This window comes from Odocoileus virginianus, chromosome 17 (genome assembly GCF_023699985.2).
Source record: "Odocoileus virginianus isolate 20LAN1187 ecotype Illinois chromosome 17, Ovbor_1.2, whole genome shotgun sequence".
Classification (NCBI taxonomy): Eukaryota; Metazoa; Chordata; class Mammalia; order Artiodactyla; family Cervidae; genus Odocoileus; species Odocoileus virginianus.
This window is the reverse complement of record NC_069690.1, coordinates 13,009,545-13,036,308: the sequence shown is the minus strand read 5'-3', so window position 1 is coordinate 13,036,308 and position 26,764 is coordinate 13,009,545. Positions and strand designations below refer to the sequence as shown.

The window sequence follows — 26,764 nt, the reverse complement described above, 5'->3', positions numbered from 1 at the left end:
TATTGGCACAGAGCCACACAATTCATTTGTGTATTGTCTATGACAGCAGAACTGAGCCGTTGTGTCAGAGACTATAAGCCTCAAAAGCCTAAAATACTAACACGCTTATCTGCTCAGTCGTGTCTGACTCTTTGTGAATCCACAGATGGTAGCCCACCTGGCTTCTCTGTCCCTGGAATTTTCCAAGAAGGAATACTGGAGTGGGTTGCCATTTCCTACTCCAGGGGATCTTCCTAACCCAGGGATCGAACCTGAGTCTCCTGCATCTCCTGCACTGGCCAGGCGGATTCTTTACCAACTGAGCTACTAGGGAAGCCACTGCAGAAGCCCAAATAATAACTTAGTAAAAAGCATATAATTGCAAAGTGTAAAATGTAAACAGTGGCAGCCACCTCCTTACTGCCTCTTTGTTTACAGTTGCTGCATGGCCCTATACATTCTTTCCCATTTGTCATGTATAGTTTATCACCATTGAAACTTACAGAAACTTAGCATTGAAACTTAGCATATTTCAGGGGTGAGCAAACTTTTTCCATAAAGGGCTGGATTGTAACACACTGGTAAAGAACCCACCTGCCAGTGCAGGAGATGCAGGAGATTCGGGTTTGATCTCTGGGTCGGGAAGATACCCTGGAGGAGGAAATGGCAACCCACTCCAGTACTCTTGCCTGGAGAATTCCATGAACAGAGGAGCCTGGTGGGCTAGAATCCATGGGATCGCAGAGTTGGACATGACTGTGTGACTAACTTTCACTTTCAATGGCTCAGACAGTGAAAACCCATGGGTGGAGGAGCCTGGTGGGCTACAGTCCATGGGGTTGCAAAGAGTCAGACATGACTGAGTAGCTAACATTAACAAAGTTATAATTTATAGCAACATCCACAGATCCTAAGTGAATAGCCTGGTGATGTATCCACCATCCTGATCAAGATAGAGAACTTTCCCAGCATCCCAGAAATCTCCCACATTACCATCCCTGTGAATACATCCCCCAAAGTAACCTCAATTTTTTTTAAGAGGACCATTTTAAAAGTCTTTATTGAATTTGTTACACTGTTGCTCTAATCTATGTTTAGGTTTTTTTGACCACTAGTCATGTGGGATCTTAGCTCTCCAACCAGGGATCAAACCTGCACCCCCTGCATTGGAAGGCGAAGTCTTAACCACTGGACCACCAGGGAAGTACCAAGTAGCCTCAACTTTAACCTCTATCACCATGGATTAGTTTTTCCTGATTTTTAACTTCATATAAATGGAGTCACACATTACATACCTATTTGGGTCTGGGAAAGGTATTTAAGCTACAACTTCCTTGCTGACACCTTGAAAAATCAAGTATAGATAAGGACACAAAAATCACTCTTAGTGGTATTGTGCGGGAATGATTACTTGTGCATTTATTCAACAAGAGTTTTATTGAGCTTCTTTTATGAATCAGACACCTCTCCAGACATTGAAGAGTAAGTCATAAGACAGTCTCCGTCTTCCTGGAGCTTACTATCCATGGTGTCCCATGTCTAGTGCTACTCAGAGTTCCAGCCTGAGCTCATGTACCATCTGCCCAAAAGTCTGGAAATGGACAACATGGTCATTCTGGAATTTCAAATCATGGAAACGATAGGGAACTTAAACGACCATTCAGACCAAGTAGCCCTCTTTCAAAAGCAGAGTCAGAGAAGGTGCCCAGCCAAGCCTTTTGGGGAGGTGAAGAGTTATCCAGAAAAGAGTGTTGTATCCAGAGATGGAAACTCAGGCTCTAATGCCACCGTCGAGAATGCTCTCTAGACTGCAACGCTGCTCTCTTGACAATAAGGCTTCCAACCTCTTTCAGACTAGGATAGGGTGGTATTCATGCTTAACTCTAGAGGTGCTTTCATTTTGAGACTTTCTGGAGACTCTGCCGAATCAATGTGGAGAGGGGAGCATCAGAGAAGAGAGAGGACTAGGTTCTCCCAGCTGTAAGTAAATCAGGGGAACCGTGGAAAGTAGGAGGAAGACTGTGTACACCAGTGCAGGAAGGCAGGGCCACCGAGGCTGTGACGTTACGGGAGAGACTGAGTCCACGGGAACCTCAAGTGCCATTCTGTGAAATTTCCAAGATGGTGCCCAGAAAGCTTTCACAGACTAATGAGCCAACTGGATTTTAAATTATCTTGGATCAGGGACTACATTTCCCATAGAAAAATCTTGGGATGTGAACGAGGGGATTCATTGTTTGAGTAGAAGAACCTAATCTGGTCTCCTTAAATTCAGTAACTCAAAAAAGAAAAAAAAAAAAAAAAGCTGGGAATGAAAGAACCCCCAGAAGATCAGCTGCCTTACTTCTTTGCATGTTTTCATGATGGGCTGTCTCTTTCTAAACATGTTAGACACTTGAACCTGCAGTTACTAACTCATTATTTTTTACCTTCACAAAAACACAGTAGAGTATTAGGATCGTTTTCCACCTAAGGAAACTGAGGCTCAGAAGCTTATGTAATGCAAGCTTATCCAAGTTGCACAGCTGGTTAAGCAGATTGCAGAACCCACATTCAGGTCTGTTTGACGCCAACATCTGCTCTCTATTCTCTGCTGTGGAATCACAGCAGAATCCCCCCTTTCAACTTCCCATCTCCCAACGCAGTAAAACTGGAGCCCTTTCTCTTTCATCCTAAAGCCCTACTCAAAAATCCTGAGCCCCAGTCTCAACCCTTCTATTAACTTATTACAGTAACTCCAAGCCACCTCTTTAAAATGCCCTTCGTCTTCTTTTCCCAGTTCTTTAAAGTGGGGCTACTGTGTCAGTCCACCATTACTTTATCCTGTGTGAAGCATAAACAGGAGTATTTCAGTTATATTCTGGCTTCCTCTGTTTGGAGGAAGCCTAACCAAAGTGTTTTATGAGATAATTCATTTGGTGAATATTTGTAACCCACATCCTGAAGGACCCTCTGCTGGGATCCTTACACTTTTTCTTTCTAAATTTCCATATGAAGAGATAGATAATGTGTCTGCCCACAGATCTGTAGTTGCAGTTACTTGGTGAGCACCCATATTGCATCAGGTGGTATATACCGATAGAGCAAGAGGGTTACAGGAAGCTGCTGGCTTTGAATAGCCAGATTACCTGGACACGCATAGGAAATTTCCCTGTACTCTGGGCAACGTTCTGTGTGTTTCCATCGGCTGGGGTTGGGGGGAAGAATGGGTTTGCTGACACCTGAATTTTGAGAGATAAGGAAGCTTGAGAGTCAGACTGGGCACACAGCAGTCGGAACTACAAACCAAAGCTTTGTTGTTAAAAGGGAAGTGATGGCTGGTTTTTTAATGGGTTTTCCCAGCTAAACACAGAAACTGATCTTCATTACACTTGACTGCTTCTATCATGATAGCAAGTGAGAGACAGAGAAAAAGCAATTGTTCTCCAGGGACATTTACTCTGAACACTTCATTATCCCTGCTGAGGGGAGCTAGGGAGGCAAAAAATATTCTCCCATTGGGCTGCACTGTGAGGGGCAAGGAGGTGCCATATGTCACAACAAACTCCAAGACAATAAGGTGAAATGAAGAGCCCTTGTTTCTATGAACTTATTACCCCTTTTTCGGGGAAAGACACTGAGATGCTATAAAGGTCACCCAGAGCTCTGTGCACACAGCCACCCCTTTCTCGTGGGTGGTCCAGGAGTGCAGGGCAAACCCTGTATTTAAAAACGTCAACCTAGCTCCTTAGCTGGGCTTCTCCGGTGGCTCAGTGGTAAAGAATCTGCCTGCCAATGCAGCAGACACGAGTTCCATCCCTGAGTCGGGAAAAATCCCCTGGAGAAGGAAATGGCTACCTGCTCCAGTATTCTTACCTGGGAAATCCCATGGACAGAGGAGCCTGGCAGGGCTTCAGTCCATGGGGTCGCAAAAGAGTGGGACACAACTTAGGGGCTAAACAAGAACAAGCTCTTCAGCAGCCTGACTTGGATCAGCCACATCTGGGTTTCAGCCCTGGCACCTGAACCAAGCAGACAGATCGGATGACCCTCCCCATTCCCACTCCTACTGCTGCTGAAATTCCCCTCTTCCTCCTAACTGTCTTTAAAAGATGGGAAAGGGGGGAGACTTTGCTTAGAAGCTCCTTTGCAAATCCCCTGCTCATTCTGAATGTTTGTCCCTAAGCTCCCAGTCCCTCCAAGCCCAGCACTGAATCTGCCTGGTTCTGAGAATTCTGAACCTCCCAAGCGGCTAGATTTTACTACTAGAAACCGTCTTCCTGCCTTCTCAGAGAAGTGTGAACACTGTTCCTGGGATACACGGTTTCACAGGTGGGCTCATTCGATGTACACAATGCCGCATCCTCTGGGCTTTAGGTTTCAGTATTTCTTAGGTGATGAACCTGAGGCTTAGAGAGGGGAAGGAGGTGTCCTCTGCCCCAAGAAACTATGGGACTGTGAGCCATGGGTCCTAAAAAGCCCCTGCTGCCCTGGGTCTTCTGCAAGTCCTGGGCAGCCTGGAGGTCGGGGCGCACCTCCTGCCTCCGTCCTTCCCCCTGAGCGCCTTGGGGAGATGCAGGCGAAACTCTGAGAGCGCTGAGAGGTTTCCGGCTTCCTCCCTGGGCCAGGCCGGCGTGAACAATCGCTTCTGTCCCTCGCTAGCTTGGTCGGCTCCTTCCCAACGTGGCGTGGGAGTCGCCAGCCACCGCCGCCTTGACCTCGGGTCCACAGAGATCAGCCTCGGGCCCCGGGAACCGGTATGTCCTGGAGCTGCAAATAAGCCAGAAATCAGTGCGCACAGAAGTGTGGCTTCAACTGTCCAGCCAACTTTCACTGCCAGAAAGGAAGCCCCGCAATCCTGGTTTTGCCCCGAAAGCGCGCTTTGATATTCTGGGTTTTAAGCCAGGGGCCCGGGCGCCCAGGTCCCTGCGGCTTGGCCGGGCCGGGTGCCGGTGCGGCCCCGTGGCACCCGGTTAGCCGGCGCCTCTACTTTCCAAGGGTTCTCCCGGCCTCCATCCCGCTGGCCTACGCTCTGGGGCCGACAGTTCTGCAAATCCAAGCCGCCAGCCCCGGCACCCGAAGGCCTGGAGTCGGCAGAACGGTAGCCCAGGTAGAACTCAGTGCCTGCCACCCACCCCGCATTCCACACTCACTCCCGCCCAACACGCCCCTCTTTCCCCGGGTCTCCGCGTCCACTCCTCTGCGGTCAGTTTCTTCCTCCGCCCGCCCGGCCCTCCGGGCCCACCGCTTGCAGGTTGGTCGGGACGAGTGCGAGGGCCCCCCCGTCCTCCGTCTGCTTCTCCCAAGAGCACCCCAGCTTCCTCCAGCCCTCACCTGACCCCCGAGCGCAGTTTCTCCTTCTCTCCGGACTTAAAGCCGAACCCACAGCGGGTGGAAAAGTCCCGGCGCCTCACACACCAGGCTGCAAGCTACTTGTTTAACGAGTCCAAAGGTCAGCTGAAGTTTGACTGATACACGGAAGCGGCACAAGAATCTCTTCAGCCCCCCGTCGTGAATACCCTGGACCCTAGCATCCCCGGCTCTCGGCTCGGGTCTCGGGCTCTCGGGTCTACCTCTCACACTCACTCTCTCGGTTCTCCTCCCCAACCCCCCCATCGCCGCAGACCATTTGCATCTTGCCGAAAGCCGGGCCCTCCCCGCTAATTTGCATATCTTATATGGCCTAATGGTGGCGATCATGGCAAGTTAGAAGTTTTCTGACTCCTCTCGGAGGAGACTCCGGGATCCCGGGGAGTAACAGGTGCCTGGAGGCTGAAGGGTGGGGGGGGTTCCTGGACTTGGGGTTCGCTTGTGAAACTCCCCTCCACCCTCCTCTCTCGCACCCACCAGCCCGCCCCCTCACCCCCTTCTTTCTCTGTCCTTGGAAAATGGTGTCCAAGCTCACGTCGCTCCAGCAAGAACTCCTGAGCGCCCTGCTGAGCTCCGGGGTCACCAAAGAGGTGTTGATCCAGGCCTTGGAGGAGTTGCTGCCGTCCCCGAGTTTCGGGGTGAAGCTGGAGACGCTGCCCCTGTCCCCTGGGAGCGGGGCCGAGCCAGACACCAAGCCGGTCTTCCATACTCTCACGAACGGCCACGCCAAGGGCCGCCTGTCCGGAGACGAGGGCTCCGAAGACGGGGACGACTATGATACCCCTCCCATCCTCAAGGAGCTGCAGGCGCTCAACACCGAGGAGGCGGCGGAGCAGCGGGCGGAGGTGGACCGGATGCTCAGGTAGGCGCTGGCCGAGGTGCGGAGGGGTGCGCCCGAACACCCTGAGCCCCGGGCCCCCTGGCTGAGCCACACGGCCCCGACTGCTGTTGCCAAGCCTGGTTTCCACCAGAGAAGTCCCCCGGGGGGCGCTCCGCTTCTCTCCCAACACCTGGACCCCTCCCAGCCCCTCAATCGGACAGCCCGAGCCCCGAAACTTCATGAATTCCTGCCCAGCCCAGCGCCCGGGACCGGTGGGGCCCTCCCGGCTAGGTTAGGGTTCAGCCTGGGAGAACCGAGCTTGCAGATCCCTTGCCCACGCGGCCGAAGGTGCGAGTGGGCGCAGTGAAACCTCGGCGATTCCCCGGTGCCGAGGCTCCGGACCCGCAGCAACCCCAGGCCACAAGCACTCCTCCCGTGGTGCCGCCTCTGCGGAGCCGGCCTGGGGCGCGGCGTCCTGCGGCTCTCGGCAGAGGGACCAGCGGCTCCGGGGCCGGGAAGTGGGGGGCGCCTTCTCCGATGGGCCCTCTCGTCTGCAGCGCCCGCGCAAGGCCCGGAGGTTATCCGGAATCCCTAAAGCCCCTTGAGATCTGCGAAAGGAAATGCTTGCACGTTGTCGGGTTGGAGTGGACTCGCAAGGGGCAATGAAACTGCGTCTTTAGCAAGCGAGGGATCAGGGGGTCCAAGCCTCCAGCTCGAGGTGGATTTGGTGGGAGAAAGGAGGGCGTTTCCGGATCTCGCCGCTGACACCCCGGCGTCCACGGGGAATCCAGGCAGGCAGACCGCCCGGCGGTCTGTCTCCGGGCCCCGGGTGGTTTGCTAAGCCTTTCCGAGCGGCCTAGGGCTTTGACAGCTTGTTACTAATTATCCAAGGAGCCGAGCGGTTCCCTTAGACCGCGCGTCGCTCCCAGCCAGGCTGCTTTGGGACCGAGACCCTTGCTTGGCCTCGGACCTTCCAGCGCCGCAGTCCCCAGGCAAGGCCTGGACCGGAGTCGCGCGCGGGACCGGGGCAACCCGGGTCACCCGCCCGTAGTGGCCGTTTGAGATGCGATATGACCTTGCATTTGAATTTGCTACCTGGGAACCCGGCGGCTTATTCTCTAGCAAAACAATCAGGGGAATTTCTAGATTTTTTTTTTTTCTAACTTCCCGAAAGTCTGTTGCTACAGTTAGTTCGTAGGGTTTGAGGTTCTTTCTTGCCTGGCGGTTGCCCCCTTGGCGGTGGTTTCTCCCCGGCCTGGGCTAGGGGTGCAGGAAGGTGAGAGGGGTCAGAGAGAGCGGCTGGGACGCCGGGGCGCCCGGAGATTGACCCCGGGCCGGGAGGAATCGCCGATGTCCGGCCGCCCGGTACCGGGGCCCGCGGGGCCTAGGCCCATCCGCCTGGCCGCAGGCACCCGCCTTCCAGCGGGGTTTTGGAAGAAGAATCTGGGGCGTCCCTCGGTACCCAGCCCTGCGCCGGGTTAGACGTGGCAGAGATGTAATATAAACTGAAGCACGTGGAGTTAGGGTGTTATTAATTTATTTCTATAAATCATCAACAGAAAGATACACAAAAAGTCGTGATTAGGTTGAACGGAGAGGCGGGTTATTCATTGGTGAAGTTGTAAACGCGGCTTCGAGGGGGAAGGAAAGCAGAAAGCGGACGCGCGGGGCTGTTCGCGGCTCGCAGCACACACTCACGGGCCTGCCCGGCCTTCCCAAGAGAGCCCCCGCGGCGCCCCAAGCCCCCGCGCCGGACCCGGGCTGCCCCGGAGGTCGCCGACACCGCAGGCCGGGCGGGCAGAGAGCCAGGCCCGGCCCTGGGCCCCGGACCTCAGCCCTCTTCGCTGCGCAGAGCTCCGGGCTCCAGGGGGCGGAGAGCCAGGCTAGGGGGCCGAAGACCCCCACCGGGGGCGTGAGTAGGGGATACACAGGACAGGCCCTAAAGTTTCTCCTCCTTTCCCCCAGCGGCTGCTAACTTCCCTCCCCCACCTTCAGGAGTGGTCAGACTTGATTAAAGTAATTTTTCAAGAAATCGCTAGCGGTCCCCAGGTCACTGCGCAGTTGGCTGCTACACGCCAGACGCACGCACTCCCCTTCTGGTCCACCCTGCTCCGCTAAGGCGGAAAGAAAAGAACAGGACAAGTCACTTTGGGGAGCGGCTGGCCGCTCTTTCCATCTCCAAGAAGAGCGAGGCGAGAAAAGCAGTTTGGGGCTGCGCGCTGCCGGTTCTGGCCCCGGCTCTAGGCTGGCGCGCGCGGTGAAAAGTTGCAACGTGGATTGCTCCCCGAGAAGCCCGGGTGCAGGCTTCTTAACGAAGAATCGCGGCGATCGAAGCCGGGGTCCAGGGCCTCTCGGTTCGTGGCATTGTTTGGAAAGGAGCGTGCTGGGCCGACTAGGCGGGCGCCGAGGTCGGGCGCTTGACACCTGCGCCCTGAGAACAATGCCCGGCGCCCTTCTCCCGATCCGTGTGTTTATAGGTTGCGAACCCCGGATCACTGGCTATATTTTTGAATTTCAAAACGTAACCGACTCTTGGGGCCCTTCCCGGTGAATCCATGAGAATTATGTGGTCAGAGCTATAAAGGTGTAACTACGCCATCTTATCCGCAGCTCTGGTCTTTAATGCGGGCTGAAAGATTTGCTATCGTTTATGTGGTTTCCCTGGCCTTTTGTTTTTCGTTTCAAACCTTTCCAGTCGTTAAGCTAATTCACTTTTTCCGCGGAATTATTTACTCTCAGAACATTACACTATTTCAGTTAGGTTTCTTAAACACACACAAAATAAATACTAGTAAAAAATTTAAACAAAACCAAAAGTGTTAAAGAATCTGTCCAAGCAGCATTACCTTTAAAAACCCACTTATTCTAACTTTCGAAGCTGTTGTTGGTATCTGTTGAAGGTGTTTTTTTACCCTAAAAATATTTGTGCAAGTATTTAGCAGAAATAAACTTTTAAAATGAGTGCTGATGTTTACACGGGCATGTTCAAAATGTTACATTACTTTCCTCTTACTCAAGGTGAATTAGCCATGTTTGAAATGGACACAGTTTCTCATTTTTTGTTCCTGTTTTTACTTAAATATTGTTGTATTACTTGGAAGTACCTTTATAAATACTTGAGAAATGTATTAAGCTATATGTAATTTTGAGTTTGCATTTATCAAAAACTTCTCTATCAAAACTTGTGTTCTCATAAATTTAATATCAAAGACTTGTTAAAATAATCCCAATTTTTCAAATGCTTACAAAAATCTGTTTAATTACTAGGTTAAAAAAAATTCATTATACAAACGTGATTTTAGTTGACCTAGACATCATCTAGAAATAAATCACTTACTTCAGCTTCAACTGTAGCTGTTCTTTTGCCCTCTGTTCTGTCCTCTGAAATTTTACTTATTGTTACCTCTGAAACTAATTATTCCCTTCATTTTTTTTTCATATTTTATCAGGCTACTATATACATCTACTATATACCATAACGGGATGCTGGGGTTTTTTAAGTTAATGATGTAGCTGCCTTAAAAAAATAATATATATGGATATATTGTTCATGAATTTTTTCGTTCTATACTCTTCCCTTAATTTTTGTTTTCAATTAGATCACTCACTTTTAAGCCAACTATTCAATAAGCAAGAAAAGATATTGGCAAAGTTGAAAATATTTGGAATAAATTCAGAGGCACTAATACATTATTCTTAAAGAGGTTTTTTTTTTTTGCATTACCTGTGTTTATGAATGATATGAACTTAAATGAAAAGTTTAAATGAAAACACTTAAATGAAAAGTTTAAGTTCTTACCCCAAGCTTGAAATTTATGAGAAAGATTAACTTCCAGATACTCTTACCCTATCCGAGGAGAAATGTAAGAATATAGAAAGAAAGTGGCATTTGGAATCATTCACATCTTTTTCAGAAATTGAAATTATCCATCTGTCTGTGTGGTCTTATTTGGGAGGCGGGGCTGTGAAGAATTTTTTGTTTTAACTTTACTTGCCTCACATCAGCGCAGTGATTCCTCAACCCCACAGGGGAGGGACATCATTTCTTAAAAGTTTTCTGAAACTCTGAAAACTTTAACATTTGGCTAAGACATCCTCCTTGCTTCTCCGGAGGTGGTCACTTATGTTTTGCTGCCATTTAACACGCAAGAAGAGGAGACGCCCATCCCAAAGGGAGGTGATGTGGGAGAGGTCCAGGTGAATTTAGAGATGCTACCTCCTATCGTGGGGATCAACCAGCCTGGTCCCGAGCGAATGACACCTCTGCTCTCTGGTGTGCCTCTTCCTTTAAAATCTCTCACATTCCAGGGAAGTGAAGGAAAGCAAAACAAGCAAACAAACAAAAATGTAAAACAAAAGCAAAAAGAAACACCCAGGAACTTTTCTTTCTGCTTCCAGAGAGAGAGTGCTGGGCTTGCTTTCCTATTACTGAAGCAAGGAAGTCATCTTCCTCTTTATCCTCCCAATCTCAGTTGAAAGGGATGGAGTACACTATATAGGAGCTTTCATCTCCTCTTTTGTCCAGGTTCTATTTCGGCCTCGCCTCTCTCCCCAGGACGTAACTTGGGCAGGAGGAGAAATAGGGGAAAGTCAGTGTTTTGCACAGAGTTTAAGTAAAACCTCTAGAAAGAGGATATTTGTCCCCAACCTCTTCCACCAGCATCCTAACCCTCTGCTTGTCTGTCTAGCGAGGACCCGTGGAGGGCTGCCAAAATGATCAAGGGCTACATGCAACAGCACAACATCCCCCAAAGGGAAGTGGTGGATGTCACCGGCCTGAACCAATCACACCTCTCCCAGCATCTCAACAAAGGCACCCCCATGAAGACCCAGAAGCGCGCTGCCTTGTACACCTGGTACGTCCGAAAGCAACGGGAGATCCTCAGACGTAAGTGCTTTCAACCTGCCTCTGCCTCCACCAAGACTGACCTTTGCCCTCACTCTGACCCCTGTGGGGTGCCTCAGTTTCTTTCTCATCAACAAGGGCTGCGTGGCACTTGGCAAATATAAGGAAGCTGTCAGGTGGGTTTGGCTGCCCTGCAATGAGCTGGCTTATGTCATTTTCTTCTCCCGAGATGCCCTAGTCCCCAGCCAGTTGATTTGCCAAGCCCATTGGTGTGTGTGGCACACCTTGAATATTTTGGTCCCTGCTTCCAACATCTTTCTCTTTGAAACCAAGTAGGTAACAGCAGAATATTGAACCCAAAGTAAGCCAAGCATCTTCTCCCCTTGATCCATGACCATGGATCAGACTTTCCAAGGAAGACATTTAGTAGCAATCAATAATATTGATCACTATTATTGTTATTTTCCTTCTCTCTCGAAGAGTATAAAAAATAGAAGGCACTCATAGATATGTTAAAAACTTGACCCTATTGTTTGGGAGGATGGGGTGGGGGGTACAGCTGAGTTCTGAAGCAACTTAAGATGCTTATTCACATTTACCAAAATCTGGAGAGCTTTGAGACCCCAGCTGGTGAGCCTGTCAGAGGAAGAATCTGCTTCTGGCTAAGGCAGGACTCAATAAAAGCATCTGCATTTGCAACTCTGAGTGATGAATTCTTATCCTTCCCATTGTCTTTCCCAAATTTCCTTTCTGTCCCAAGATTTCTTCAAGTCAATAACCCTGAGAGATTTTTGTTTGGAAGGCTAGGGAAGTTTGAACTGCATTTGAATGATAAGAGTATCAGAGACCTAGTGTTTTTATTTTAGGAAAAGTGTACTTTTACATTATATTTTGATTATTTCAATCCAGCCCTCTTTCTAGGAAAACTTTATGTAAGTTTTCGCTCTTCCCACATACTCCCCTCTGGGCTGTGGGCTTCTCTGTCTTTGTTAAGATATGAGTTTCCACCTCTTTCTGGGCTGAGTTTTTCCTGTCTTGCTAGAGGACTACTTTTAAAAATCACTCTTGTTTTCTGTCACACTGCCCTGAAGTGATGGTTTCAGTACTTATTGTCTCAATGTCCACGGGCTGGAACGGCCTTCTAGATGCAAGGATGTTAGGGGCTCACCTTATATTACAGTGATTTGCTCTTTTGCTGGTAGCATTAGATAAGTTTGAGCTTCCCTGGTGGTTATAAGGTTATAAGAAGGCTATAGGTTATAAGAAGCCCAGTGAGAGCTCTTTGCTACTGAGAGGAAGAGGCCCCTTTTAAACTCTGGGATGATCCACCATCCATGGTGACTGTCTTTAAGAAATTGTGTGTCTGACATGAAGCAACTCCCTGTAATTCCTGTAAAGCCCAAGAAAAAGTTTCAGGAGCCGTAGTCTCCAAAGGCCAGAGAACCCTTGGGATGTGCTTTCACTCCAAACCAAGCCTCAGGCATCATCTCCCATTTGAGTCACCTCTCTGTATTCTGTGGGACTTCCCTCAGAAGGATCAACCCAGGAGAGGTCAACCCAAAGCTTCTAAAAGATAGAAGTCCCGGAAAGGTTCTCAAGATGCTTGAGAATGGCATTTTGCAAAAATATATGACCATCTCTGCAAAGGATTTTTCAATTATTATTATTGTTTTAAAGTCCCATGAGACAGAAAGCTTAAGAAGCATCCCTTCATTCTGTAAATATTATATGGGCACCTATGAGGTGCCAAGCACTTGCTGGGCTGTGAGATACACAGGTTCTTTTCTCCAGGGACTTACAACCTAATGAGGAAGATGAGATGTTTGAATAAATAACGACAGCTTTCTAAGAGCTGTTATAAAAGTATACACAAGGGACAGCCAGAGGAATTGCTAAATTGCCTAGAGACATCATGGAGGGCTTCCTGGAGGAGGTGTCATTTGAACCAATTCTTGAAGGTTGAATACAAGATATACTAGCACTGGATAAAAAATAGGAAGAGAGATGAATAAAAGAAGGACACAGGTGGACAAGTTACAAGTGGCAAGTAGTAAGAGAGAATCGGGAGAATTAAAAAGACACATGATAACAAATTTTCATAAGCTAAAAGTAATAAATGGTAATATTCATGAGCCTATCTTCACAGATAGAATCTCCTTGTCCAGGCTGGCTCTTGAGCCTATAAAGAGGTTACTGATGCCATCTTCTCCAAGTTAATTTTTATGGGCAACAAACATTTTCTGTGCACCAACCCCCCCACCACCTTACATTAATCTGGAAAGAAGTAGGGGAGATTTGGTGGTGGGTGGAGAATGTGTGAGTCTGGTTCTTCCAAAAGGGCAGCCAACAGCCAGAGGCGACCATTACTCTGTGGGCAGCTGCAAGTGTGTCTAGCACCCGCCACAGACAGACCTTTAGGAGTCAGTTCTGTTACCTCCATCCAAGGCCCGTTGGAAGGTTTTGTGGGTGTGTGCTTTGGGTTTGTTTTTAGTGAGAGGTGATGCACGTGGGGCATCAGCATCAAGGGTTGTAAGTTCAGCGTCTACAGTCTAGGTTCACATCCTGGCTCCTGCCCCTGGCTCTAATTGGTCTGAACCTCAATTTCTTCATCTGTAAAACGGAGATAACAATTCTTCCTAAGAGAGGTGTGAGAGTTAGTTGAAGGGATACATTTGGAGGACTTTGTATAATAACCTCACTGTAGAAATGGTTCTTTACATGTTCACTGTGATGACAGGTTGGTTATCTCTTCACATCAAATGAGGAACCTTGTATTGATCCTGGGTCCTCGCGATTATCCGTAGTGGCTTTGGCTGTTATTCACGACAACTCCACAGGACCACAGGGAGCAGAGGAGATGCTGAGACAGACACCCCCTGAGCAGGGGACGTCTTTCTCCCCCTCTGATTGTCCCAAACTCCCTGCACTTAGATGGCTGCCGTGAAGACCAAATAATACGGGAATTGTAAAAGCACTTTATACAGTAGAACTTCCCTTGGAATTTGGGTGATCATTGTTGTCATCACCATCAGGGTGATGACAGGGGCGCATGTTCTAAAAGACTCTTTAGGGCCTTCAAGTCTTCAGCAGGCCCATTCCACAGGCAGAGAAGCCAAGGGACCAGGAATTACAGAACTTGGCTGGGACCCTACATTATCCCATGGAGTCAGTGACTTCCTGCTAGTAGATGTGGCAAAGACACTCTCAGGTATCTAAAGCAATTATTGGGAACCAGTGAAATCAGAGCCCAAAGTGGCCTGAGAATCTTCCAAAGTGGATGGGGCTCCAACCAAAGCTTCCAGTGACATGTTCTGTCTGTCTACCAAGGACACAGCTCGCTAACTCATCTGATCAATGACTAGTTAAACAAAGGCCAGCACTACCTGCATCCGGGGTCTAGGCTTGTTAGGGACCCACCACTTCTTGATGGGCCAAAATGGAAATGGATCTTTAGCTTGTTGCAAGTTCCCCATTGCTGAAGGTAGGTAGGTGGAAGGCCTCATGGTAGGGTGTTATGCAGAGCATTCAAGCTGTGGCCTGACTTTGGACCTTGAGAGTTTTCTGAGACGTGCAGGGATGACTCCAGGAACCAAGAAAGAAAAACATCAAGATCCAGAACACGGGCACCAGGAGTTAGGAAATGAATCTGTTATGGGTCCTCGCTCAGCAGGGTGCTTGCCCTCTCTGCTTGTTCATCTGTAAAATGGAGTTAATACTATGATGAACTCTGCTTCATGCAGATGTAAGGAAGAGAACAAGGAGGCTGCCTCTTCCTCAAGTAAATATCAAATCTCATGGCAGCCGCAGAGGCTGGGGATCACCACTGGGTGATTTTTGTCTTTCATTCATTCAATCAAAATATATTGAGGGTCATGATATGCCCAGGTCCTGGGAATTTGACTGTCGGGGGCTCCATACCATCTATATTTACTTGTTTCCAACTCTTAAAACACCATTCTTAGGAAAGTCCTATGTTTGCTATCTCTTGCACTTCCCATCTTTCAAATGTGTGGGCAGGTGTGTAAGACCTTCCCCTCTTGGACTGTTTCCCTCATAAAGAGACCCCTGAACACACACATGCACACACACCATTGCCTTTGAGATGATTGAGCTCTAAAGAGCTGCTGCTGCTTTTTCCAATACAAAGATCCAGTTATATTTATTTCAAAGCAGTAGTCAAAGGCTGTGGGGTTTGGGGTTTTACAAAGGGCATAACATAATGTTGATCCCTAGGATCTATGGGTGGAGAGAGCTATTTTCAGCCTCTGAACAGTTTGTCTAAGTGCAAACTGTACTTTTTAGCATTTTTCCCTCTAGACCTGAGACTTGGTGGAACTCATCTCCTTGACATCAAAACACAAGACTTCAGGATTCAGAGTGTTGCTTCATGTCTGAGAGCCAGTGAGCCAATGAAATAATAATAATAATAAATTGTTCTGAGAACAATAGTTAGCCACGTTTGAGCTCCTCTAAAGAAAGGAAAGGGGTTGGCTTTGGTGGAGCCAACAGAAATGGGCAGTGAGGGGCCTGGTGAGCCTGCCCCCACCCCTGCATTCCCACCTATAGTTAACAGCAGACCCCAAAGCTCAGGGGAGAGACATAAAGGTATTTTTGTCCATTGATCTGTCTGTCTGTCTATCTGCTGAGTGAAGGCTACAGACTCTATCAAATCTACTCCTTTCTCTTTTCAGAATTCAACCAGACAGTCCAGAGTTCTGGAAATTTGACAGACAAAAGCAGTCAGGATCAGCTGCTGTTTCTCTTTCCAGAGTTCAGTCAACAGAGCCAGGGGCCTGGGCAGTCCGATGACGCCTGCTCTGAGCCCACCAACAAGAAGATGCGTCGCAACCGGTTCAAATGGGGGCCCGCGTCCCAGCAAATCTTGTACCAGGCCTACGACCGGCAAAAGAACCCCAGCAAGGAAGAAAGGGAGGCCTTAGTGGAGGAATGCAACAGGTAACGCCACCGGAAGCTCCCCCAGAGCAGGCGGGCAGGCACATGGACCTGAGCTCCACCCCCCCAGTCATGGAGTGCTGAGACACTAGTGCTTAGCCACTTAGCCGTGTCTGACTCTTTGCCACCCCATGGATGGTAGCCTGCCAGGCTCCTCCGTCCTTGGGGATTCTCCAGGCAAGAATACTGGAGTCAGTTGCCATGCCCTTCTCCAGGGGATCTCCCCAACCCAGAGACTGAACCCAGGTCTCCCACATTGCAGGAGGATTCTTTACCAGCTGAGCCACCAGGGAAGCCCACTTATCCAGATAACTGTGGCTAAATCAGGCTTTCCCAAAGTGTGTTCCGTGGAACCCTCATTTCAAGTCATTACTAAATCAGCCTGAGAAAAACATCACCTGCATACTTTCTCTTAGGGAGTCACAATGGTACGTTCTTATAGTAAAGGCTCTGAGAAGTCCTGCAGTCAAGGAACGCACTTCATTTTGCTGAACTGGTTGTTAACCAGGGGATGTCTTTCTGTGGCATAGCCCTATGAACTATTATCCCAGGGAATGATGGAGAATGATGGTCTAAAATATGCCAGTGAAGGGAGAAGCATGCGTTTGATCCCCTGATACACCAAGGGAAAGCTATTCCTTAGCCACAGACTGGCTTTGGCCTAGACCAAATGTTGGTTCAAAGGGAAGCTAAGCAGGAGAGCAAGAACTGATCAGAATTCCCTCCATTCTGCCCACACTGATTAGAGTTGTTTTTGTAGAGTTCATTTGTTTTTAACGACATGGAATTTTTTTTAAGCTTTTATTTTGTATCGGGGTATAGTCGACAGTGAAGGGACTCAGCCATACATATATACATGTATACATTCTCCCCCACACTCCCCTCCCACCCAGGTTGTCGTGTTTTAAAGAAAACTATTCGAAAATCCTCCAGATATCCTTTAGCTTCATTCCTGCCCCATCTGCTCTGATTCCAACCTTCACTTTAAAAAAAAATCTGCTCTTTGCTTTGGCTAAGATCTTGGGTTCCCTCTGTCTCTGGGCTAGACCGGCTCTGGCAGGGAGATGATGCAGCTAGGGAGGTCTGGCAGGGGCCTGGGGAGGTGAAACCCTCTGCCCAGACATGTCACAGAGTCCTCGGCTATGCTCTGGCCCCCACTGATGAGAGGGAAGCCCCCCAGTATCCAGTGGTGTCTAAGAATCTCTCTCTCATCTGGCACGGGGGTTTCCTCAGCGATGATGACTGGAGACCAGCTATCTCTGCTGCTGTGTCCTCATTTATTCCTTACCCAGTTTGCCCTTTGGAAGTGACTCCTGTTGTGTGAATAAGAAATCTGGCTTCCATGCACCTTTGCAGGGTGTCTAAACCCTGGAAGACCAGAAGTCGTTTCAGAGTGCTATGGAGGGGCTCAAATAGGCCAGCAAAGGAAATTGTCTTTTGTAGGACAGGAAAAATAGTCACACACGGTGTCAAGAGGCTTCCGCCTGAGATGCCTGCCCCTCACCTTCCTCTCTTGTTCAGGAGCCACACCAAAGGCTAAGCCCAGACTTCTGGGGCAGTGAACCTGCTCAGAACCTGTGTTCCACCCTGCTCCAGCCATCCAGCCATCTCATCAGATAACCACACAGGCTGGCCATTCCTTAGACTTCCCATACTCTATCCTTGGCCGCTTCACACTCCTTGCCGCTCTTCACACTCCTTACCAGCACCCTCCCCCCTCCATGATAGTAGGAGTGTGTGCTCAATCACTCACTCATGTCCAGCTCTTTATGACCCCACGGACTATGTACCTCTCCAGGCTCCTCTGTCCATGGGATTTCCCAGGCAAGAATACTGGAGTGACTTGTCATTCCCTTCTCCCAGGGATCTTCCTGACCCAGAGATCGAACCCAAGTTCCCTGTCTGACAGGTGGATTCTTTAACCACTGAGCCACCAGGGAAGCCCCCGCTACGGTGTACCTGGGCCCAAATGCCAGTGGGCCTCCCCTCGAACCACCCTCACTCACCATCTCCCCTCTCTCCTGTTGTCAGGGCGGAATGTTTGCAGCGAGGCGTCTCCCCCTCCAAAGCCCACGGCCTGGGCTCCAACCTGGTCACTGAGGTCCGAGTCTACAACTGGTTTGCAAACCGCAGGAAGGAGGAGGCATTCCGGCAGAAGCTGGCCATGGACGCCTACAGCTCCAGCCAGACGCATGGCCTGAACACCCTGCTCTCTCACGGCTCCCCCCACCACCAGCCCAGCACGTCCCCTCCAAACAAGCTGCCAGGTAAGCAGGGCCCAGCCCCACCACTTGGCAACCCGACCTTCCGGCTTCTCCCCTAGGGGTCTCATGATGTCTCAGAAGAGGAAATGCTTTGGGATGGTCCTAGGGCTGACTTCCTTCTGCTGCTGAAATGTTCTCATGAGAGTAGCGTGCAGCCGTGGTCGGATTTCCTCTGCATCCTTGCTCAGCCTCCAGGGAGCCCTGCTCCCCACTCTTTTCCAGGCTCCTTTCTCCTCTGTGTCTGTATGTGTGTGTGTGTGCGCGCGCGCGCGCGTGTGTGTGTGTGTGTGGCTGCTGACTCAGCAGGTCACGGCCGCCACCGGATGAGACGGAGCAGCCTGTCTTGTCTGTGTGCCAGGTCCACACCGCCGGCAGAGGGGTCGCCTCCTCCACCCCATTCGTGTGCATCCCCAGGGCTCTGTCCAGCTGCAGCAGGAGGAGTCCAGGGGCCTCTGGGCAAGGACCCCTCTGCTTGGGAACATTTGTGCGCTGCCAGAGTTAGGGCAGGGTTGGTCACATGACACCTTGGCAGTGATGGGTTGGTCAAAATCGGCTGAATACCTACTGTGCGCTGTGTGTGCCAGGCCCCGCCCGGCCTGGATGAGGATGCCCCTGTTCTGGGGCGGGGGCTTGTCGGGAGGAATCCCACACCTTCCTTCCTGGTGGGAGAGCACCCCCACGTTTTGAGGGCTGTGTAGGTCCTTCCGGGAAAGCTGGCTTCCCAGCATGATGTGTTTGCTGAGGTTGGTGTGGTGCCCGTGTAGATAGAGTGTGGTACGGTCTACTACCTGCTCGGGGAGGGGTTTGCAGAAGGAGCCAAGCGCCACTTCCAACGCTGGGGATGGCTCTAAAACCACTCACTTCCAACGCTGGGGATGGCTCTAGATCCACTCCGTCCCCTCACTGGCTGGTTGCCCTTCTGCTGGGAGAGGCCTGAGACCCGGGACCTGACCTGAGTGCCAGGGGCGCTGGCTCAGAGCCCCCACCTGGACGAGCTGCAAGCATCCACTCCTCACTGTGCCCCCACCCCCCACACCGCTGGCATGACCTCCTCGGGGGTCTCTGTCCAGCGTGAAGCCTGGGCCAGGGAGGGGTGCTTTTCTGGGTGCTGTTGCCAACTGAAGGGAAGGGCTCGGCCACATAGGAAGAAAGTTGGGGTCACTCCTGAGAGGCAGCGAAGCCTGCAGATGAACACTGGCCCAATGGCTAAGTAAGGCAGCCCCTCTGCGGTAGTAATCCAGGGAGCTGGAGCTGAGAGCTGCGGGGGGCGTGGCTGGGGCAAGGGGCGTTATTGAGAAGACAATGGCCATTGTGCTGGGACCTGTGATCTCCACACCAAAGTCAGGGAGCCTGCAAGCCAAACAAAGGCCCAGTGGCTTTCTGACAAGCTGGGGTTGTGGTGAGGTCACCACGGGGTCGTCGGCTTAGGCATTCTGTATAGTGACAGGAGACCCAGAGAGGCGGGGCTGGAGGGGCCAGAGCAGGTACTAGGGCCTGGGCTGGGGGCCGGAAAACACAGCCCAAGACACCACCGATCGATTGGTCTCAGAAGGCACGTCCCACTGGAAGTGGATTCTCCTGAGTCCCCGGAAGTTGAGACCGTGTTACCTATCAGGGAATGTTAAAACTGGGAGGTACTTGGAAGAAGGAAATTGAGGCCCAGAAAGAAGGAGTAACTTTGCAGAGTTCCCTAAGGCGATGGTAACAGAACAAGGACCAGAACTCAGGGCTATAGAATCTCACCCTGTACCTTCCTACAGCACAGACACAGGTTGAGTGTGGGCACCAAGCTAGTGATGAGTAAGACACGCATCTCTGCCCCTGGCGGCTTCTGGTCTAGTTGGGAGGCTGGCGTGGAGCCCCCAGAATTGCCAGGGATCAAGTTTATCTTTGAGAGTTTCATGCCCCTTTGTAGGGAGGAGCTGCTATTTATGGAACGATCATTATGGGCCACTGTATATTTTTAGTGCCTACCTTTCTCTTTGCCTGAATTTTAACTCAGTTCATCAAGATGGTCCACACCCACTAGGGACTGATTCTCTGGACTTAGTTTTGAATCCTGATTCTAACCCCCATAACCTGCAGCGCGGCCAATTCATAGAATTTCTCTGAGTCTGAGTCTCCTGTCTGTAAAATGGAGATAGGGTACCTCCCACCTGGGGTCCACGTGAGAATTCAGTGAGAGACTGTGTAAACATCGTCTTTCCCAGTAAACCATATAACCGTTGTTTATTGTTGTTTAGTCACTGTTGTGTCTGACTCTTTTGCAATCCCATGGACTGTAGCCTGCCAGGCTCCTTTGTTCATGGGATTTCCCAGGCAAAAATACTGGAGTGGGTTGCCATTTCCTTCTCCAAAGGCATCTTCCCAACCCAGGGATCGAACACACGTCTCCTGCATTGGCAGGAGGGTTCTTTATCACTGAACCACCAGGAAAGCCCAAACCATGATTACCGTCACCATTATTATTACCACAGAAAGCTAAACAAATGGTCACGGCAACAGTGAGTTCACTTCAGTTCAGTCGCTCAGTCATGTCCAACTCTTTGTGACCCCATGGACTGCAACACCCCAGGCTTCCCTGTCCATCACCAACTCCTGGAGCTTGCTCAGACTCATGTCCATTGAGCCGGTGATGCCATCCAACCATCTCATCCTCTGTCATCCCCTTCTCCTCCTGCCTTTAATCTTTCCTAGCATCAGGGTCTTTTCAGATGAGTCAGTTCTCCACATCAGGTGGCCACAGTACTGGAGTTTCAGCTTCTACATCAGTCCTTCCAATGAATATTCAAGACTGATTTCCTTTAGGATGGACTGGTTGGACCTCCTTGCAGTCCAAGGGACTCTCAAGAGTCTTCTCCAACTCCACAGTTCAAAAGCATCAGTTCTTCAGCACTCAGCTTTCTTTATAGTCCAACTCTCACATCCATACATGACTACTGGAAAAACCATAGCTTTGACTAGATGGACTTTTGTCGGCAAAGTAGTGTCTCTGCTTTTTAATATGCTGTCTAGGTTGGTCATAGCTTTTCTGCCAAGGAGCAAGCCTCTTTGGTGACAGGCAACAGGAATCTATTTCCTTTTCAATTTCACACATTGGGGCCTTATTGCTAAAAGACAGTGAAATGTTCTGGCCCTGGGGCTGGGGTGCAGGATGCTACACCCCAGGAGGTGTCCCCGTCCTCAGCTCCCAGGGCGGGCAGCACATGAGCGGTGATGGTCTCCAGGGAAGTGTGCCCAGGGCCACCTAGACGACAGGCTGAAGCCCAGTGCTCGGGGAGGGTCTGGTCTGCACTCCTCATGATATACTTACTTACCATCATGGTCCCTGCAATGAAGCTGTGGTCTCTAACCAAGCCCCAAACATACCTGGATGCAGAAAAGAGCTCTACGGTGGCCGAGGAGAAATGAACATCCAGACTCAAGACTCACAACTTCTCGGGCTGAGCTGGGGAGACAAAGTCCCCATCCCCAAGCCCCCAGCCTCTTCCCTCTTTCCCCTCCAAACTCCAATCCCCGAGCCAGGAGGACAGGCGGCGCCTCGAGACGCATCTTCCCTTGACCCTTCTCCCTGGGGAGGAGAACACCTCTTCTGTACCTGAGCCCCCACCGCCCCCCCAGCCACGCTGACAGTGCTGTGGCCCCACTTGCCCATGGTGACCACAGTGTGACCCTGGCCCTGGAATGTCCAGCACAATAGGAGTGGCAGGAGGAGCCCTTTGCCTCTGTCAGCGGCTGATTGGTGACAAGGTGCCCTACAAACACATGGTCAGCAGAATCAGCTGTTTTCGGCATTGCCCCTCCTGGCTTTACAATCACACGCCAGCATGCAGCCCAGGGTTGTCACGGCTTTGTCTCCCTCATGCATGCTTAATTGACAATTAAGTTGGGGCTTTGAACAAGCCTGGCTGCCGCTGATGGGCCTTCATCTTTCCAGGGAGTGTCACAGGGGCACCCTTTGTTTGCTCTGCTTGGGGGCCTGGAGTTACTGTAGCCGGCTGCCAGCAGCCATTTATCTTCAGCCGGGAAGGCCTTTATCTGCAGCCCCCCATCCCAGCTCTCGCCAGCAGGAGCTGTCCCCGGTTATAGGCCCTGTGACAGCCCATTCTGAGGCCATTGAGCAGGCCCCGAGTGATGGCCCCAACCTCCATTCTGGAGCAGAATCAAGGGAAAGGCCCCCCAAAGGTCAGAGAGCAGGGCTATGGCGAGGAAGCGGACTGGTTGGAGACTGGTGCCTGTATTGATCCGCCCGAGGAGGAGGAGGAAGTTGGCGTGGGATGGAAACTGGGCCAGCCTTGGCTCAAGCCCTGGGATTGGCTACATCATCTCTGGTGGCCTTGCGTGCTGTCCCCTTTGCTCCCGACTATGGCAAACTCACCCAGCTGCCTCCAGCAAGGTCCCCTGGCCTCCTTGTGACAGCAAGGGAGAGACAGGTCTCCATCAGCCTTCACTTACCCAACACCTGATCTCCTGTGTCACCTTTCAAGGTGGTGGAGGCTCATTCTCCTTGAAATAAAGGGAGTCCTAGAGGCGAGAAGAAGCCTCGCAGGATAACCTTTGGATGCCCTGAGCCCCAAAGCCTCTTTACCCAAGAGGAGGTGTGTCTTTCTTTTTTATTGTTGTTTTGTTACCATCTTACTTCTTTATTTTTGGCTACGTGGGTCTGTGTTGCTGCGTGGGTTTTCTCTGATTAAGGCAAGCAGGAGCCACTCTCTAGTTGTGGTGGGAGGACTCCTCTTGTTCCAGAGCAAGGATGCGCAGGCTTCAGTAGTTGGGACTCCCAGGCTTCAGAGCACAGGCTCAATAGTTCCCTGGTGGCTCAGTGGTAAGGAAGGCAGACAGATTCAATCCCTGATCTGGGAAGATCCCACATGCCACGCGGCCACTAAGCCTGTGTGTCACTGCTATTATAGAGACGTGTATTTCAGTGGCTGCTTGCTCCTCCCTCCCTTCAAAAGTTATTCCTCCCTCTCCTAGCCCAGGGGCTGTTCTTGCCCTGCCCCCGCCACGGTCAGATCAGAGCTAGAGAACCAGAGAATCCTGCCTCCTGCCTCGCCCTTATCCCCTGTTACTTCTCCTTCTAACTTGCCTGTAGAAATCTAACCCTGGGTCTTAGACTAATCAGACTCTGGGTCAGGACATCCATGTGGTCACTCTGACTTTCCCTGACAGTGAAATCTACAGAATCCAAGGAAATCTCAGAAGTGCCCAGGGTTGTGAGTAACTTTGAATAATCAGAACAGCTAATGCTGATGGAGCCCTTCCTGGATACCAGGTCCTGGGCTATATTTGCATCATCTTATTTAATCCTCACAACTTCGTAGGGTGGACACTGTCTATATCCTTACCCCACTTTATAATCAAGAAAGGTGAGGTGTTTAGAATGCAAGTACTTTACCCAATTTCTCTGGTGGCTCAGTGGTAAAGAATATGCCTGCAATTCAAGAGATGTAGGAGACACAGGTTCAATCCCTGAGTGGGGAAAAATCCCCTGGAAGAAGAAATGGCAACCCACTCCAGTATTCTTGCCTGGAGAATCCCATGGACAGAGGGGGCCTGATGAGCTACAGTCCATGGGGTCTCAGAGTCAAACATGGCTGAGTGAGCATATATGCACATGAAGTTCATAAGCGGCAGAGACAGATTTTGAATGGACTTTCTGTCTTTGCTTTCCACAGATGCTAAGCGCTTTCAGGCATGGAAAGCAACACTCACAGGATCCTCCTACAGTTCCTTCTTCTCCCACATTCTTACTATTCCTCTTTGAATGACAAAGGGGCCTTAAGGGTGGGGTCTCCCGCGCTGGCTGTTTTGCAGCTTCCCCGCCTCATCCCACCCCTCACTCCCGCAACTGTTGCCCCTGACCAAGGTGGATTCTCTGCCCTGCCCAGGGAAGAAATCAAAGCCCCCTCTTCCACCACCCCATCCCCATCTGGGTGGAGATTTGAACTGCCCTTGCAGTCGGCACTGTCTGGGGCACTAAATGCCTTAACAACTTAATGGGGCTTCGGAGACAGTGCGAGCACCTCGGCTCACCTCTGGAGTCCCGCCCACTCCCTGGGCAGCAGACAAGCTGGGGGGGTTTATGAGGGCAGTTGTAAAAATATTCATCTCCACAGCAGCAAACCTCCCCATAGTAAAGAAGCCCCATTGTCCCTCAGTAGAAGGTTCTTTTCGTTCAGAAGAGAAGCAAACCCTGCCTTGAGTCATCTGCTATTTTAGAAAACACGTTTATGGTGATGTGGAGTTCCGGCGTGGCCAGGGCTCCAGTGTTGTCCTTGTAGGGACTTTATCTGACTGCCATTTTATCTGTTGAATTCAAAGGTCATTTTATCTTGCGGGTACCACCCCATCGGCTGCCACTAGATTGGGGAAGACAATCAGGATATTAATGAGATTAAGAGGCCCAGCCTTCAGAGCATTCTGCTGGCAGCCTCCCCCTGATAGCGGGCCAACCCTGGTCTGCATACAAAGAAGCCCGGCTGCCCAGGTCAGTGGGGCTCCAGCCTGGTCACAAAGGGGCCGAGCAGATACTGGAGTCCTATCGCTGGAGCAGCCCTACCTGCCTGCCTAATCCCCCTGAAGAACCCTTAGGGAATTCAAGGACTCCTTGCTGCCTCCCGTGGGGTCCTGAGGTGGAAGGAAGCTGCCTGCAAGCACATTGCCCCCGCCTGCAGGTTATGGGAGAAGTGTCCTTGGAGTCTGTTGAAGGTTTGATGGAAACTGACAAGAACTGGGAGAGAATTAAGCGCCAAAGGTGCAGAGAGAGGCAGGGAGCTGTGCTAGGGTCTTTGAAGCTAACTGCTCGATAGGAAGCCACAATATCAAACATGAATGGGGAGGGGGAAAAAAGCGTATATATGTGTATATCATAATGTATATATGAATATATGTATATATACATATGTGTATATTAGTAATCTAGCCCCCAAATAAAGTCAAACACATTCAGTCCTGGTTAACATCCTAGCTGTTCATAAGAACTTGGCTACAGAACTTCCCTGGTGGTCCAGTGGTTAAGAATCTGCCTGTCAATGCAGGGGACACAGGTTCGATCCCTGGTCAGGGTAGATCCCACATGCCTCAGAGCAACGAAGCCCATACATCCCAGCTACTGAGCTCACATGCTGCGGCTGCTGAAGCCCGTGTACCTAGAGCCCGTGCACCACAATAAGGAAAGCCACCGCGATAAGAAGCCCATGTAACACAGCTAGAGAGGAGCCCCACCCGCTGCAACTGGAGAAGGCACGTGTAGCAACGAAGACGCGGTGCAGCCCCTCAGAAAAGAACGCTGGTGTTGAGGTTGGCAAACTTTCTATGAAGAGCCGGATGGGGACTGTTGTAGGCTTCTCAGGCCATACTGTCTTAGTCACAGCTGCTCAGCTCTGCCTTTGGGGAGCAAAAGCAGCCATGGACCAGGTGTGAACAAATGGACATGGCTGCGGTGGGATTAAAGTTTTAATTTCCTATGACTTTTGTGTATCACAGAATACTCTTTTTTCTTTTGAAAAACCACTTAAGGATAGAAAAAACATTCTGAGCTCATAGGTCATTCAAAAACAGGCTGCTTTGGCCTGCAGACCACTGTTTGCTGACCTTTGTTCTAGGACAATTGTTCCTAAATCTTACCGCACCTTAGAATCAACTGGAGGACTTCTGAAAATCCCAGTGCCTGGCCGTGCCATAGATGCCTGACCATCAACAACACTGACATTTAATATACGCTAAAGATACTCCTTGGAGGGAAAGTTATGACCAACCTGGATAGCACATTAAAAAGCAGAGACATTACTTTGCCAACAAAGGTCCGTCTGGTCTGGTCAAGGCTATGGTTTTTCCAGTGGTCATGTATGAATGTGAGACTTGGACTGTGAAGAAAGCTGAGTGCTGAAAAATTGATGCTTTTGAACTGTGGTGTTGGAGAAGACTCTTGAGAGTCCCTTGTACTGCAAGGAGATCCAACCAGTCCATCCTAAAGGAGATCAGTCCTGGGTGTTCATTGGAAGGACTGATGCTGAAGCTGAAACTCCAGTACTTTGCCACCTCATGCGAAGAGTTGACTCACTGGAAAAGACCCTGACGCTGGGAAGGATTGGGGGCAGGAGGAGAAGGGGACGACAGAGGATGGGATGGTTGAATAGCATCATTGAGTCAATGGACATGAGTTTGAGCAAACTCCAGGAGGTGGTGAAGGACAGGGGAGCCTGGTGTGCTACAGTTCATGGGGTCGCAAAGGGTTAAACAGGACTGAGTGACTGAACAATAACAAAAAAGATACTCTAGGGAAATGCTGTTATAAATTCAGTGGGCGTAACAACAGAATCATGAGCTATGGAGGTCAACCTGGATTCCAGCCTCAACTTGGCCACTCATCAGCTGTGTGACCCTGGGCAAGTATCTGGGATCTCTGAGTCTCAGTTTCTCAATGTGTAAAATGGGGGCGTCCACTCATGCAGATGCCAAAGGATTAAATGAGGTAATATATGTAAAGCACCGAGGATATAGCAGGCTCTCATAAATGGTACCTATCAGCAGTCCTTGCAGAGCTTAGTG

The 26,764-nt window shown here is 50.3% G+C and overlaps 1 protein-coding gene and 1 long non-coding RNA gene across 5 annotated transcripts in view; one reads left to right on the top strand and one right to left on the bottom strand.

Annotated features, from left to right (window-relative positions):
- Positions 1–1,370: 1,370 nt before the first annotated feature.
- On the bottom strand, positions 1,371–5,544 carry LOC139038935 (uncharacterized). Its single transcript, XR_011492045.1, has 2 exons — positions 5,293–5,544; positions 1,371–4,728 (listed from the first exon to the last, which is right to left on the bottom strand). It is a non-coding gene; the product is annotated as an uncharacterized lncRNA (long non-coding RNA).
- Positions 5,545–5,664: 120 nt separating this feature from the next.
- Positions 5,665–26,764, top strand: part of HNF1B (HNF1 homeobox B) — a 61,275-nt gene continuing 40,175 nt past the window's right edge. For 2 of the 4 annotated variants that reach the window (XM_020885205.2, XM_020885204.2), the window contains exons 1-4: positions 5,665–6,190; positions 10,837–11,036; positions 15,764–15,950; positions 17,979–18,214. In XM_020885205.2, coding sequence (XP_020740864.1) covers positions 5,847–6,190; positions 10,837–11,036; positions 15,764–15,950; positions 17,979–18,214 — 967 coding nt within the window. In that variant the 5' untranslated portion in view covers positions 5,665–5,846. Of the gene's footprint in view, positions 6,191–10,836; positions 11,037–15,685; positions 15,951–17,978; positions 18,215–26,764 lie in introns of all 4 variants that reach the window. The other 2 variants (XM_020885203.2, XM_020885202.2) reach the window with 1 other exon arrangement.